At 43.6% G+C, this 16,511-nt stretch overlaps 1 protein-coding gene across 1 annotated transcript in view; it reads left to right on the top strand.

Annotated features, from left to right (window-relative positions):
* LOC144819179 (uncharacterized) overlaps positions 1–16,511 on the top strand; it is a 237,018-nt gene that overhangs the window by 105,211 nt on the left and 115,296 nt on the right. Inside the window, exon 3 of the mRNA XM_078677151.1 lies at positions 10,253–10,575. Within this exon, the coding sequence (XP_078533277.1) occupies positions 10,253–10,575 (323 nt within the window). The remainder of the gene's footprint in view (positions 1–10,252; positions 10,576–16,511) is intronic.

Here is a 16,511-nt window from a genome sequence, read left to right on the forward strand (position 1 = left end):
AACAAATTCCAGCGTCTACAGAAAGCAGCAGCAAGGTTGGTGCTGGATATTCCCAGAACTGAGCCAGCCTCTCACTGACTAAGGGCCCTCCACTGGTTACCGGTGGAAAAAAGGATCAGGTTCAAAACTTTATGTCTGGCCTATAAGGCCCTTCATGACTCAGGACCAGAGTTCCTGAGAACACACCTGTAATGGTATGTACCAACAAGAAGCTTGAGATTGGCTCAGGCAAAACGTTTACAAGTTCCTAAATTAAAACAGGTGATTTTGGGGAGGGAGAAGCTTTCTGTTGCGGACAGCCAAGACTTGGAACCTTCTCCCTATCACAATAAAAAGAAGCCCTTCGCTTTTGTCTTTTAGAAAAACAGTAAACACTTGGCTCTTCCTCTTCTAAGTCAGTATTTCACCTCAGCAGTACTCCGATGCGCTTCGAACTTCAGCGCCAAGACGCCTCTGGGCAATCGCGCGCTTTATCAATATATAAAATCAAATCAAATCATGACAGTGAATAGCTCAGCTGTAGGACTTTAAGCATTCCTTCCTGACAGTCAGACAAAAGGGTCTAAATGTTGGCAGCATGGTTCAGACTGCCAGGATGGCTGGGGTGGAGCTGTGTCTGCCCCACTTGCATTTCAAAGCACTGTTTCCTGCATACAAAGAAAGGAATCTATTACTAGCATTTTTTTTTTACAAAAACTTTTTTGAGCCTTGGCAGTGGAAGGGAAGATATTTCGAGAACCGGATATGGGGCTAGCACAGGAAATTCCCCCATTCAAAGGCTGTCACCAGGTATAAATATTCTGAAGATCTTTATTACACTCTTCAAAAGGACTGACTTGTACCCCAGGGGACTGACCAGCTGCTAACGAGGACTGCCCTGCTGCTTAAGGCTTGACATGCTCCTCAGCGAACTGCTGTGCTACCTGAGGCCTGCCTTGCTGCTTCTAGAAAAAGCTAACCATCTCCTTTAACCCAGGGCTATAGGAGTAACTCCGCGGCTAGTTAGCTGTCCTCCTGTCGGAGCTAGAGGGACATATCAAGCTCCATTGACCTTGAACTCTGCACCTGACCTCTGCTGGAGTATGTCCTAGCTTGGCAAGAAGTAACCACCAGGTCCTGGACCCTTGGAAGGGATGGTAGAGTTGCTGACCCTGCCTAACCCTAAAACTTGGGACTTTGGAAAAATGTAACCAAAAAGTGACAGAAGAACCAATACCTGCCAGCTGATCTTCCCACGGTGCATCATCGGTCGGCCTAATTTTGTGGTAGCTCCAGTTATGCTCTTCGGCGCTGCAGCAAACTTTGTTCAGCAAGACCTGCCAGCAACTGTATCGGCTTCTTTGAGCTCTCTTCAGCTACAGCTTGCAGCTTTGTCCCGTTGGAGGTTTTTGACTTCCAAAAACTTGTTTAAGTCCAAATGTAAAAATCTTCACTCGGCTCGACAGCAACAGGCTCTCCCTAAAAACAATGACAACCGCTTTGCTCAGAAATCTGCCTTCTCCAGCTCTGAGATTTTTCCAGCCCTTGTCGAAGGCTTCACAGAAACTTTGTACAGCACTCCCGGGTGATACCAATCCTCCTCCAGCACAGCCTACTGCCTTGCCCCGCTGGACTCTACCTTCTCCATGAATTTTCTTTAAGTAGTATTTAAATCAAAAGGTAAGCTGAGACCAGGCCGAACCCACTCCTTGAATCCAACCTGATCATCTTGGTCAGCCTTAACTTTTGATTTTACCCAAGTCAACATTGCTTTAGAATTTTTCTTGATTCATGTTTTGACTTTATTACTGTTTGTGGGCTGTATACATGTTTTTCACATCTCCTCCGAGTTAAACCTGACTTTTTTTTGCGAAGCTCCCAGAGGGTTATTCATAGGTTAGTCAAAGTTTGTGGTCCACCCTGACAGGGATTGCGGTTAATTTTTTTGAAGGTTTTATATAGCGCAAACAAGACCCTTGCGGGTATCAGAGCGCTTTACATGGCACATGACCTAAACAGGTACAGGCATAAAAAAAAGTCGAAATGTAGGTGATTCCAGTACAAGGTGCTCAAGAATACAGACTAGTAATGATATTACAGTAATAAGTAAATAAATCAAGTGAATTTGCCCATGAGAATCACTTTCAATTCTTTTTTAAATGAGGCCGTGGAAGGGTTCAGTCTTGTTTCAGAGGGCAGAGCAATCCAGATCCTGGGAGTCATTACACAGATGGACCGGTTGTAAGTTTTCTTTTTGGAAAATTGTTGTGGTCTCAGTAGAAGATTCCTGGAGCTTCTGAAGGCTCTATTACCAGAGGAGAAAGCCAGTTTCTGAGCTAGGTAGTATGGGGTTTAATGACGTAAGGCCTTGTGCGTCATACAAGCACGTTTTAGATGAATTCTAGCCTCGAATGATAGCCAGTTGACGGCTCTAAGGTCTGGAGAGATGTGAGTTTATTTTTTAACCAGTGATGAATCTCGCAGCAGAGTTGATAGAGGCTCTAAGTGGGGCTGTTGGCGATCTGTGGAGGCAGCATAGAGCTACCTTCCCATATTCCACTCTTGGGATTACTAGGCCTTGAACAGCTTTTTTGAAGTTGTTTGCTGGTAAGAAGGGTTTCAGTCTTCTCAGGGTGTTTTATGTGGAAATGTGCTCCTTTTGTGGCGGTGTTGATATGTTTCTGCATCTTTACGTCTCTGTCCAGTGTCACAACCAGCGATTTTGCTGATTCGACAACAAGAGGTTACCCATTAAGTGCTGTTAGGTGCTTTATCCAATCGAGGATGATGTGAGAGTTACGGGGGGTGAAAAGGAGGAATTCCTTTGTGAGGGAGTTCAATTTCAAATGGTTTTCGGCCAACCATATTTGAGTTTTTTGTAGCATTGAGTTGAGAGATTTGATGTCCTCAAGTGAATGGATCTTGATGTATAGTTTGGTGTCGTCAGGATACGTGTGAAATTGGACATTGGAAAGACTGAAAAGTTCAGTGAGAGGCTCCATGAATAGGTTTAAAAGTGTGGGTGAGAGGGAAGAGCCTTGTGGTAATCTCCTAACAAGACTGGCACAGGGTAGGGCAAGGATTGATTGACCTTGAATCTTTGGGATCCATTTTGGTGGTAAGATGTGAGCCAGTTAAGTACAGATCCAGATAATCCCATTCTGTATCGCAGGTGGTCTAGCAAGTTGTTGTGTTTGACAGTGTCAAATGCTGATGAAAGGTCGAGTAAGATTAATAAACAAGCTTTGTTTTGATCAAGAATTTTGAGTGCGTCGACTATTATGTGGGTCATGGCTGATTCCATTCTCTGACCTGCTGAAAGTCCGATTGATATTGTTGAGCAGTTTGAATTGTTCAATATGGTTGCTAAGCTGCATGTGAACACATTTTTCCGAGAGCTTGGCTAGAGTGGGGATGTTGGATATCGGGCGATAGTTATTTAAGTCCGCTGGGTTGGCTCTTGGCTACTTTAGGATAGGGGATACCTGACCTGTTTTCAGGATTTCTGGAATGGTTCCTTGAAGGGGGGAGGTATTTATAATCTTGGTCCAGATAGGTATTACCAGTGGAATTAAGTATTTTAGGTGGTTAGAGAGTGGGTCTGTGAAGTGACTGGAGGGATTTAAGGTGGTTAGCATTTTTATTATAGTATCCTCACTATAGGTGTAGAAGGAGGACCAGGTTGCGTTGTTTTTTAGGTTGAATTTTGTGGAGCTTATGGCTGGGGAATCTGTTATGGGCAATGAGGAGATCTTTTGCTGGGAAAGAAGGGAAAGAAGGTCGTTGAGCAAGTTGGTTTTTATAGTTTCTGACTTCGTGATGAAGAAGAATGCAAAATCCTCACAGTTGGGGAGGGTATCAGGGTGGCCTTGGCGTTGGTGGGTACACTCTTCCTTTGGGCTTTGATTAACTCAAATAGTTTTTGGGACGGTTCTTGGCTAGGTCAAATTGTTTACTGAAGAAGTTGGTTTTAGATCTTCTGATCTTTCCAAAGTAGGAGTTTCTGGTGGATTTTAGTAGCTTGATGTGGACAGCAAGGGGTGCAGATCTCCACCCTCCTTCAATTGATCTTAGAGATCGGCTGTCTTCATTAAATCTATCATCAAACCAGGGTTTTTAAGTTGTAAAGGAGCTATTTTGTATAATAAGCTGCCCATGGAATGGAAGTAGTGGTTGGTCAAGCCTTGTACATCTGTTAAGTCTTCCGGGGGCTGTAAGATGTTATGATTAGAGCTTGTGAGTAGGTCGGAGCCAACGTTTTTTAGATTCCTCTTCCAGATCTTTGTTCTCGGGGGTTGTGTTCAAAGTTGTTTGACTGATTCCCTGACATAAAATGTAATGATGTGATAGTCTAACCAATCACAGGGGAGGATTGAGTCAAGCTTAATGGAGTCAGCTTTGGTGATTTTTAGGTCGAGGTTTGAGCCGTTGTCATGTGTGGGTCTTTTACAGATTTGGTAAAGATTAAGGTCTGAGAGGAAGGCTTTGAGGCTGTTGACCCCTGGGCAATTCTGGTCCTCCCAGTGCAGATTGAAGTCACCCAAGAATATTTCCTTAATTTGTTGGCTGTCATTTGTAGCTAGAATATCCATGAGGTGTTCTATGAATGAGTGGTTCTCTCCTGGAGGGCGGTAGAATGTGTGAAGTGCATATATTTGTTCATTATTACTAGAGATGTTTAAACCAGGGTATGTATGGTTTGTGAGCGAGTAAAATGTCTGCTATATCGGTTGCATGTCTATGTGCTGACCTGCAATTTAGGGGCATGCATTTTAGCCACATTTTGTTGGGTGCTGTAGTGGGTTCGAGTGTGAGAGGGATTCCTGTGAGGTTGTTTTCAACTATGCTTCTGGACAAATGTCTTGTCACTCTGTGGGTGTTGATAGGGATAGATTGGATTAGGGAATCCATAGGTGAATTATCTGTGTGCCCAGTGTTAGGTGAGAGGTATGATAGCGCGAAAGAGCTGAGTAGGGAGAATAGTGTGTTAGATGATAGGGGGTTTTCATCCTGATTGGTCGGGGTGGGGCGTTGGGGTAAGGCCCTGTAATCCAACTTTGGGGCTCCTGATTTTGGGAGATTGCGTGTCGTGGGTGGGTGTGATTCAAACTTTTGAAGTGTGGGTATGTTCTGAAGTCAGATTCGGGGTGCTTGAGCTTGGGTTGCTTAAGAATCAAATTGTGTGGTGTTTGTATGTCAGCTTTGACTTGTTGAAGAGATAGTAATATCTTGTCTAGTCTGGGGTCTGGAATGAGCATTTTCTTATTTAATGGATGGGTTGTGAGAAAGGGAGGTGTGGTTATGTCCAGTATGGCTTTTGAGGGGGAGTCGTATGCTGGATCTCTGTGATGAGATCTTTCTGTGTGGTTATCTTTGTGTTGAGGTCTTATTGTGTGGTTATCAATGGAGAGGAGGAGTGCAAAGGCCGTGTGTGGTGGGGTCTGGATGTGGGTTGTGTAAGGGACTATGGTAGAAGAAGTGGTGATGGAGGTGACGGTTGTGACGTTAAGATGATGGGAGGTACGGGTTATATGTATGTTTGGACCTGTGGGATTAATATTGTTGTAGGGGGAGGAATACGAATAGGGGAGAGGGGTGGTGCCTTGAGTAAGTGTGATGGATTGGTTGAGGGGAGTGAGTGGGACAGTGGGAGTATTGGTGCCAGGAGCTGGCGGGGGAGGTACGGTGGGTTGAGGGGTGGTAGGAGTATGGGGAGTGAGTGGGGCCGTAAGAGTGGTTATAGTGTTAGGGTGCAAGTGGGGTTTAGGGTGGTATGTGTTGCTCTTAGCCCAAGCATCGGTTAGGTCTATGTTGGGTGTATGCGTACGGGGGACAGCTTGGAATCCTGCATTAATGTGGAATCAGATCGGGAGTTGGTAATTGAACTGTGATTGTGATTGGCTAGGGGGGTGGGGTGTGTTCTTGTAACTTGCTCCTTGATGCGAGGAAAGATATTGTCTGGAAGGTTTAGGTTACGGTCCTATGATTGCATAAGGATGATCCCATTATGATAAACAGTGATTGTAGCTGATGATTTGTATAATGGGGAGGGGATGATAGATAGCGCGAGTCTGAGCTCTGTTTTCCTCATTGTGGTGACTGTGAGTAGAGTGAGAAAGGCTTTTCTCCATTGAGCTTTTCTTTTAGTATAGAAGATGATGTAATTCGTAATATGCCCTTGGTTACTTGAGAAGTAGTAATATGAGGATGGGGTTTCAGGGTGCGCTTTTCAAATGTTATGTTTCAATCCTCTAGCTGCTTTTTTGTAAGGTTAGGGGGGTATTTAATGAAATAGGTGTGGATATCTGTGTGCTGCATAATGTTGGATTAAGCTTGTAATAGGGTGAGAAACCGTTTGGGGTACATGCGCTGGTTTACCCCTTGGGGAGGAGATGATGTACGGAACTCTCACCTTTGTAAATGTTGGGTTAGGATATGAGGATGTTGTCTGTGTTCTTTTGGAGTCCATCCATTTAGAATGTGCCAGTCCAAGATGGCCGCCCTGTTTACTGTCTAGACCTATTCTTGCAACGTAGTCCTCTTTCACTTTCCATTAAGTGTCCTCCTAGGGTGTGGTCCTTTTTTTATATCTACCAACATAGTGGAGATTGGTGCTTTCTTTATTTTCCAAGTAATGAATCCTATGGGGAAGTCCTATGTTTCTTTATTACTTAATCAAACCCTGATTAGCTAGTCCTTTATCACTGTTTGGAGCTGTTGCTGCCATTTTGAGTGGTTTGTAGAGGCACTGAAGTACTTCCCCGAGAATTTTGCTTCTAAGATGGGTTTCCAGCTTTTGCCAGTTAGTCTATGGAAAACCCATGTGACCCCGGAATCAAGAGTACCTCTCTGTGCTCCTAGTATTGTGCCCCGGTGAGAGTTGTTTCAGTGTGTCAAGCGTGCTCATAGTGATATCAGTACTGATGGATGGGGGTCATACCTGGGCCCATTGATCAAAAGCCTCGCTTCCAAATGATGCACAAGTTATATGCAGAACCTGCAGTCATGTCTGCCTTTATGTAGCGCGCATTGACTAACCTGATTAATAGGTCCCTCAGTGTCCTCTACTCATGGTCGTTCACTAGCAGGGTGGGGGAGGCACCAGAACCTGTGTCTCTGCCCAAATCTTAAAGACGCACTGGTCCCAAGCATCTCTGCGTATTGAAATGGCCCAGCCTCGTCCCGCTTCCCGGGCGATATGCATAAATGGTTACTTGAGACGTTCGGCTCTCTAGCTCCTGTTTGCTGCCTTGCGTGATGATGAGAACTGCCAAGAGCAGGCTCGGCTATGTCGAGGTGGTAGCGATGCATGCCAGCCCCGCACTGCAACTCCAGATCACCGCAGTAGGTCCACCGACATGGCAATCTCGCCAGCTGGGGGCAATCCCATCCTCAGGGATGTCCCACTATCTAGATCTCTGGGTCCAGCTGGAAGCCTTATCTTGTATCTCCTTTCTACAAGTCACTGATTTGATGTACGGGGTACGCTGTGTGGAATCAGCCCATAGACCCTGATGTGAGTTGCCTGTGTCCCCGAAAAGTAGGAGTAGTGTAGTGGATGTATTTTCCAATCGCGCAGGGGCGATCGAGTCTTTAATGTGATCCATCGATTTCAGGATGTTGGTTGCGCTGCAACATGGTGAAGCTCATTGATTCTGGCCCTCGAACTTTGCTCTGCTGTTATCGAGGTAAGCGATGTAGCTGTTCCTGTTACTTTTGTTGTAATTGATCGTTACCATGTGTCCGGTAAAGATTCTGATGGGGCTGACAGGGATATTGTTGTCTGGGTGGGGCTTCCACTCCTCTCAATCAATAACCCAACTTCTTACAAAACTTTACCACTATTCTAAGTGGAAGCTTAAATAATGCAGATTCTGCCCTCAGCTGTTGGCTGGCAGTTCCCTTCCTGCACACTTTGACTTTCTAAATTCCTCTGTTTCAATAGCATCAAAGACTGTTAATTCCTACAGATATTCAGCACAAGCTCCAGGCTCCCATCTCAATTGGCAGAGCAGGAATCACATCTCTGAACACAGACAGTCCATGAGGCTCGGTAGATGAAGTGATTGTCTACCACAGTCCTGGTAAGCTGTATCATTCAAAAAAAGAACAAATAAATCCTTGGGTCTGGAGTGCCTGATCAGGCATAAGAAAACAGTAGAGGTAATCTCTAGTGGATTGAGGAGAAATCCCTTTCAGGACGAAATCACTCACCCACCTTAGGTGGAATGCTTCATCATCTGAGATTCTCCTCTCAGCGGGGTGAACTAGTCCCGCCAAGGGCTACAACTTCTTTGCTGTGAAGAAGGAGCTCAGGGATGTTTTATTCCTGCACTAGCTGGGATATACTTAAATCCTTCAGATGAGAAAGGTCCAGAACTTGTGTGATGAGTGCGCTCTGCAAAAAAGAAGAAAGACTCTAAAGTGTAGGTGGTGATGCTAAAACTAACTAGCAAGAGCGATGGAATTGCCTTTATTTGTTCGTTCTTGCTGCTAGGATTAATAACAGCGCACCTGCAGTATGGATATAAAGCTGCACGTGTCTGAAATGTATTCTCCGACAGAAGTCTAGAGGCCTTAGGAGACCATGGAAGGTCGGAACAGAAGTTAAGGCACACTGGATGAAATTGGGACCTTGGAGGAAGCAAGCCACAAATGTCCCAGACATATCAAAGGGCCACAAGATCTCAAAAATCCCTCCAGTCAAAGGAAATAGAACCCTGACCCCAAAGGTATGCAATATGACAAGCACACCACGTCAGGTTCTGGAGGTCTGTCACTGGTGCATCAGATCCTTGATGCCATTCATGTAATCTCAAACACTCTTCACACCATCTCGTCTACCCTCCTCGAGCGAGAACAGCTGGCATCAGCACAGGCTGTAGAGTGGAAAAGTATACAGATTTCTTTATTAAAAGGAAAGCCACTTGAACCTAATCTATTTCATCACTTTTTGTTTTACCAAAGCCACTTACTTCTTCAATGGAGCTAGAAGACATTATCAAAATTATAAAACTTCCACTATTGGATCTGAATCTGAGCTTGACAGCCATTATGAACTCACTCAAACTCAAAATATCTTAATTAAACACTGGCCTAAGTGGCCCGTCATTTAGCTGAGGGTGCTAGGGAAATGGCTCGGGAGCCGAACCTGGACAGTGTGCTTCACCCTTGAGCCACACATGTCACCATCAATATGGCTGAATGAGCTTAGAATTTTGCACTAAGACACTTGCAGTACCCAATGCTAAATCTAAAGAGGAATGAAAAATAGGGAAAAAGTGTTTACAACGCTGTCATTACATTGCGCTACCATTAGCGCCAGGATGCCCGTAGGGTTGCAGTGCACTCTATAAGTGTTTATAATAATAATAATAATAATAATAATACCATTACAACAGAGTTGTTACAACAACTGCATTGTTAGTGCGCAATGCGTTTACATTGGAAGTCATTACAACGACTTGCACTAGGGGGCGCTCAGGTATTGGAAATAAATTCCATCATATTCCCTACTGTTGAGCAAACTGGAGTAAAATAGTAATTAAACTATTCCTAAGTCCAGCACAACCCCTAGTGCAAGTACTTGTAATCACTTGCGATGTAAATTCATCGCATATTAACAACACAGTCATAGTAACGACCACCTTGTAATAATATGGAATGTATTAGCATGCGTTGTAACATTCTATATTCTTAAACATATCCACCAAGGAAGACAACCTAGGTTTTCCACCATGTGCAGCATGAAGTGTATGAGGAAGTTGCATTAATTAAAAGAGTTTGTGAAAATCCAAAGCCATCTAAAGAAACCGATTTCTTCAGTACCACCAGCCCTCAAACAAGGAGGTGCTTACCTTCAACCTGCAGACAAGAGAAATGAAAGATCATGCCTCACGGGGCAAGACGTACAAATGGTGCACACCTCCGAATGAAGCCAAATGGGATCTCAGGTGTCTCCATGAGCCGTCTACAAACATGTACCATTTTGATAACATTCTCCTTGTAAGAAGAAGCATTATAGAGGCACAATAACTTGCCCATAGTTTATCTAGTGCTTGATCCATGTGGGAAAATGTTTCCTTGGCATTCAGTATGTGTGTTGTGTTTTGCTGCTATGTCACAATATGGGCTTAAGTGAACTTTATAGTAATTGTATAGTTTGTGAGAGTCAGCAACACTTAGCATAGAAACTTCTAATCTATTTACAGGATATTGTAATGCCACCATGTCCTGACATCTATACTTATAATTTATGTGATTCCATTTTCAGGAAAATTAGCAGGAGATCAGCAAAAGAGAGAACAAGAGGAAGCAAAGAGGAAGCAGCTGGAGGCGGAGGCAGAGCGGAACCAGCGAGAAGAGGCAAAACAAAAACAGATGGAGGAAGAGAAGCGACAACAGGAACGTCAGGAGAGGTTGAGACAGATTGAACAAGAAATGAAGAGAGAAAGACAAAGCATTGATGAAAGACTAAGTAAAACATCAGAGAAAATGAGAAAAATGAGCCTTCAGCGAGGACAAACCAACGAAGAACGCTTGCGTGTTACGGATTTTAGTACAGATGAAGATTCTGAACTGGTTGAGATCAATGAGGTACAGTAGACCAAACCAGTCATCTAACACCTTTTAACCCCTTCGGCGCTGGTGACGGAACCTCTCCGTCACCAGCCTCGGTCACGCTGCGCTGGTGATGGAGCGGTTCCGTCACGGCCCGCTCAGCGCGCCTGCGCGGCGCGTTCTATTGAGCGGGCGGGGCCGTGACGGAACATTGGGATATTGGGCCAGAGAAAAAGAAAACTATCTTCACACTTGCCAACCTCCACAGACCTCTCTGGAAGCTGGAATTAGGTGAGTGGTGACCATGTTATGACAGGCGATCACACTTAGGGGTCGATTACGAAGTTTGTCGGAAGCATTCTGACCGAATCGGTCTCGGAATTGTTTCCAACCGAATTGGCTTTGGGGAGTCTGACTGACCGATTACGATGCTTAGGGATACCATTCGGTTAGACTACCATTGACTTCAATGGAAGTCTGTGTTCGGACTGAATACACAGGCTCCCAGTGAAGAAAGGGGTGGTTGGGGGAAATCGTGCATCCTATGGTGGGCACCCCTTAGTTCCTACCACACCCTGTATGGTTGAAAAGAGAGGACTCATGGTTATGCCCACAGGCCTGATTTGGAAGACCTCGGGTGAACGGGGGCTGCTTAGGGCCCCCAAATTCAGTATCCAACAGCTGATCTGATTCAGAACAACCGATTCGGAAAGGATGTCCGAATCTGACATCGTAATACGTCATTCAGAAAGCTTCCGAGTTGTTCTGAAACAAGGCCCGCAGACACATACGAACGACTCAGACTTTCCAAATGCCATCCACTTCGGATTTGGAACCGAGTGGGACAGTCCAAACGCTTTCTAAGCATTGTAATAGGTAGTTTGGAAACCTTTCCAAATTGGTCGGTAAGACGGGTTCTGGATCCGATTCGCCAGACGCAAATCCTATTTGCAGCCTTTCCGAACGGCATCATAATCGACCACTTAATCTATGCTGTTCACCTTCCTAACATGACCATTATTGGACTGCCCATCTCTAATATATGGAAAGCGTGGCCCTGTTATTTCTATCCTTCTGCTTGTAAATGTCCATTCTTCATTTCTTGCCTTATGGCCCCAGGCCCTCACATGTGATAAAGGTTTTGATGGATCAACACTTATCTCTTGGCCATTTCCTTTGGATGGTCTTCAGTCTGCTCAGGAGCTCCCCCAACTCACTCAACTGATTTCAATTTTGGGCCAACAAGAACAAGGGCTTCATAATACAACATGCCTGTCACTGATCAGATTACCCCATAAACAACCTTAACCACTTGGATGCTAAGCCTATTTGTTGATTCCCATGTAATTTCCATTGAAATCAATGGAAACTCCATGACGAGTTACCCTTGTCATTAGCACTGAAGGGGTTAAAACAGCGTCAGTCCAATATCGCTCCTGTCAATCATTCAGTCCTGAAATGGCCCTTTGCCGTGTGGTGAGTATGACACCACTCAGATCTTCATGTGGCTGTGGTGAACTTTACAAGATACAGACATCCCTAGGCCTATTCAAACTGTGTGCCTAAAATGTATGATTTCCCAAATATAATTTTATTAACAATGTTCAAGGGCTGATTATCAAACTCCACAGCACCCACCGGTAAAAGCTTCTAAAAACCTTTCTGGTGATTTCGGTCACTTTTTAGTTCGAGTCTGGGCACTCCATGTGCTGTTCTGCGAGGCATTCTGTATTGAGGTATGGCATAGAAGCTCCGCCCATTTCCCCCAATCTTTTCATTTGGCTCATGTTACAGTCTTTGTTAAATTATTGCTTTTTATTTGTGAAGAGGCTTAGTGTGCCTCCTTGGTAGCACCGTGTCTGCATTTGAAACCTCCCATAACGACTGGACTTTCAATTTTTGTAGTTACACGGTCTACGTTATGTAGTTGGTGAGCACTCTTTTCGTTAATGACCTTCCTCTATTCCACCCACAACATCTCAGCACGCCACACGCTTTTATATTATTGGTAACATCTAAATTTAAATCTCAGCTTTCACTATAGCAGCCGTGCTTATTTAATTATTCAATCTACGGCGTAGTTCACCTTCACTTTAGCGGCTGCGCCTATTTACTTATTTATTTTACAGCGTAGGCCGCTTTCACTCCAGCGGCTGCATTTATTTATTTAACAGGCAAGCGTTTTCACTTTATGAGCCATGCTACAGAAGATTTCCTAATTATATATTTTATCTCTTTGGGTGAAAGTACCCACTTTAATGTTGCCCACACCCCTTTCTTTCGATGCTGCTCACTATATCCTTAATAGAGTGTTCAGTGTCTAAAGAAAGGGGTGCAGCCATCATTGAAGTGATTTTGCATTTGTGAGAGATAGAGCTGCTGGCATTAAAATAACAATGCATTTAATATATGTGTTGCTTTTTAAACACATGAAAAAAAGGCAAAAGCTTAAGTGCTCCCAAATGCAATACCTATTGCATTGAAAATGCTTGTTATTAACAGACAACAGGACACCATCTGGGACGTGGTACTGTTTGAAGAACCTCTGTGCCCCAATGATGCTCTCTCGGCCTCTGTAGACCATCCTTTATACGCTTCTAACTCCATTTTGATTTTGCGCACAATGATGACGATGCGTGGCCAACCCCTAACACTAGTCCTCCCCGTAAATAACCCTCTTGGTGTTGCATTTCATTGAAACCGCCCAAATGCATTTCGTGTAACGCCCTTCTTCAGGGGCTAATGTAGATACAAATGAATCTTCCACGGCCTCCTCCCGGAACTCAAAGAAAACACATCAAGAACTACGGAAAGTGAAACACCAACCACCAGTGGCAAACAGGCTTTTTTGGATCAGGGCCAGACTTCAAACCATCCACCCGACAAGAGAGAAACCACAAAAGGCAACGAGTCAGGAGGGGACAAAATAAGAATAGCTGAATCAGCCAGAACATTACAGACCCTCAAGAAAACTTACTAGAAAACTTAGTAATGAACATCTCACAAAGAATACTGAGTACCAAAGTAATAACCATACTCAACAAGGGCATGGCTTTTATCCCTACTTACACATCTACCACCTTGGAAAGTGATATAGCGTTCTTTAAGTTTATGAGGAAGCTGAGACTGCGATGGTTTTTCCACACAATATCTCTATCACAAGAATTGACGACCAGTAACCACTCAGAGAAATTCAAGCTTGAAAGAACATTTATAGCACCATTCTCACACAAAACTTTGGACAATTTTGAATTATTAGTAAAAAGGATTTACAATCGATCAAATATCAATCACCACAGCGTACGAACGTCACTCCCAAAGAATGTAGCATTCTAAAAAACTCATAATCTCATTTTCCAACCTGCTGACAAAGGAGGAGTAATTGTGGTAATGAAAAAGGTTTCTATGACAGAAAAGTTGATGAACATGTCTTCAACGAAGACACCTATATTCGCTTAGAATCGGACCCCACCAAAGAATTCATGTCTGTCTTATCCACAATATTGGATCATGCTGAAGAGATGGGATGAAACAATTACACAACCAGGTCCTTTCTATTCACTACACTTTCGCAAAAAACGCATATATACATGCTCCCCAAAATGCACAAGAATGCATACAATCGTTATGGCGGTTTATACACATCTGTTCCCCATGGGAAGGGCATGGAGGCAGTAACAATCAACAAAATGACATGAATAAAGGTTTTTATTACAACTATTACAATGTTCCTTGTATCATAGCTATGTACATGGAACAAGGACTTTTTATTACGGAGGACCGGGACATCCATGGGGTTTCCTGGGGCTCCCACGAATGCAAACATATTCATGGCTCATTCTTAGTACATGCATCTTCTTCACAAAGATCACTGGAAGGAGAGTCTTCTCATTTACATGAGATATGTAGGCGATATCCTGGTCATTTGGAGGGGTGACCGCCAGTCATTGTAGAAGGACAGCAGCAAACTAAATCAACAGAACCCACACATCCAATTTACTCATCACATTCATCAAAACATGATTCACTTTTTGGACATTCTTATCAACAACACTGACATGGGTTTACAGACATCCGTGTACAAAAAACCCATGGACAGAAACAATGCACTCCATTTTTTAAGTTCCCCCCCCCAAAGCCTTAAAACATCTACCGGTATCTCTGTTAATCCGCATAAAAATAATTTCATCTAATGCACAACACCCAGAACAACAGATCCAGGAGCAATTTGATAGAAACATCAATTGAGGAGACCCTTTGGAAATACTGAACACCGCCTGAAATTGTGTTGTTCAAAAAAACCTCAAGGATTGACTCTCACCAACACCAAGATCCCAAAGTGAGAGAGAGGTTTTTGTGTTGAAGTTTTCTTATCAAGAAGCAAAAATGAAACAGATCATTTTACAGGGATGGGAAATTTTGGAACAAGAAGCTGATTTCACAGACAAACCATTGATCGCACACACGCAACCTTAAAATATTAAAGAAATCTTGAAGTCCGAAGTCTTGAAGAAATCATGCACACACACAGGCATGAAGAAATGCTGGAACTGTGGTCAATGTGGGAACGCGATGATCAGCAACACATGTTTACACCCACATAGTGGCAAGAAGATTGTTTTAATACATTCCTCGGATTGGAGTGATTTATGCAATCAAGTGTCCCTGTGGAATGACTTATGAAGAACGCACATCACGTAAAGTAAAAGTCAGAATAACCAAACATAAAAGCTTGATTAGAACTAAAAATACTAATTCATGCCTAGCACTGGGTCAGCCTACAACATACAATCCCAATATTACGCTTTATGATTTTAGAAAAGATCGTGTCACGCAGAGGGATAGACTTGCACACGCAACTAGCGTGCAGGGAAACTTTTTGGATCAAGTACTTAGGTACTCTGAAACCAAAAGGTCTTAATGACCACTGTGAATTGATTTGTTTTCTTTAGGATACTGAATATGTACTATATATAAGTCAAATGTACTCCTGATATACTATTTGCCACACATATGTAACCCTAGATGTACTGTCAACCTTATTGTAAATCACTGTTCGCACTCATTGAGACTTCCCTCACTCCTAAGTGTACTTCCACATTATCCGGCCAAAATTCACACACATGTGTCGTTGGTATTTTTTCTATATATCTTTTCTTTATTCATCCTTTATTTATTCCTTTTTTATTTAATTTTTTAGACCCAGATCCCATGGGCAATTTTACAGGTGACACAAACGTGTACCATCACGTTTTTGAGCGTACATTTGTTTTTATCACAGATTTCACAATGAACAATAAAGTTTATTGACATCAATCTAAAAATAGGGGTGTTACTGAAGTGAGGTTAAATAAGGAACTCTTAATGCACCAGCGTCATGACGGGGTTATGTGGACGTAGACACGATGCACAGAACGCTGGTGAGTTCAGCAGTTGAACATTCGGCCCCAGGACGCTGCTCGAGCTATAAGCGTAGAATAGTTTGTAGCTTGATCCTGTCTCTCCACAGGATCCCTTCTTGGCCTCGAGGCCTCAGACATGGAAGACGTCCGATAGGCAGGGCATTTGTTTATATATCCAGCACGCAGCACTCTAGGGTTGTTCATGCTTTTTTCTATAGTGACCGTGAGTTTCCTCACATAGCAGGAGCCCTTGTCAGTCAGTTTAGATTCAGAGTGCCCTCTAGCCTCATAGAGAAGACCCAGGGGTACCCGGCTTGTTAAGCGAGCGTGAACGTTTTTGGCCCCATATCACAGCTCAAGCATTGATCATCCACTGACTCACATCCTTTCAGCTACATATTTATGTACCATAAAGCTCCTAGTAGCGGGAGTATAGCATGTAGATCACTTAGGGGCATATTACCAAGGGCATTATCGCCCTATTACCAAGCTGTCGCTAACACCAGTTAGCGACAGCTTGTAGGCGATAGCGGGCATTTAGGGGCCCACTTTGCATGTCAGCGATAATTA

The sequence above is a fragment of the Lissotriton helveticus genome, chromosome 2_1 (genome assembly GCF_964261635.1).
Source record: "Lissotriton helveticus chromosome 2_1, aLisHel1.1, whole genome shotgun sequence".
Lineage (NCBI taxonomy): Eukaryota > Metazoa > Chordata > Amphibia > Caudata > Salamandridae > Lissotriton > Lissotriton helveticus.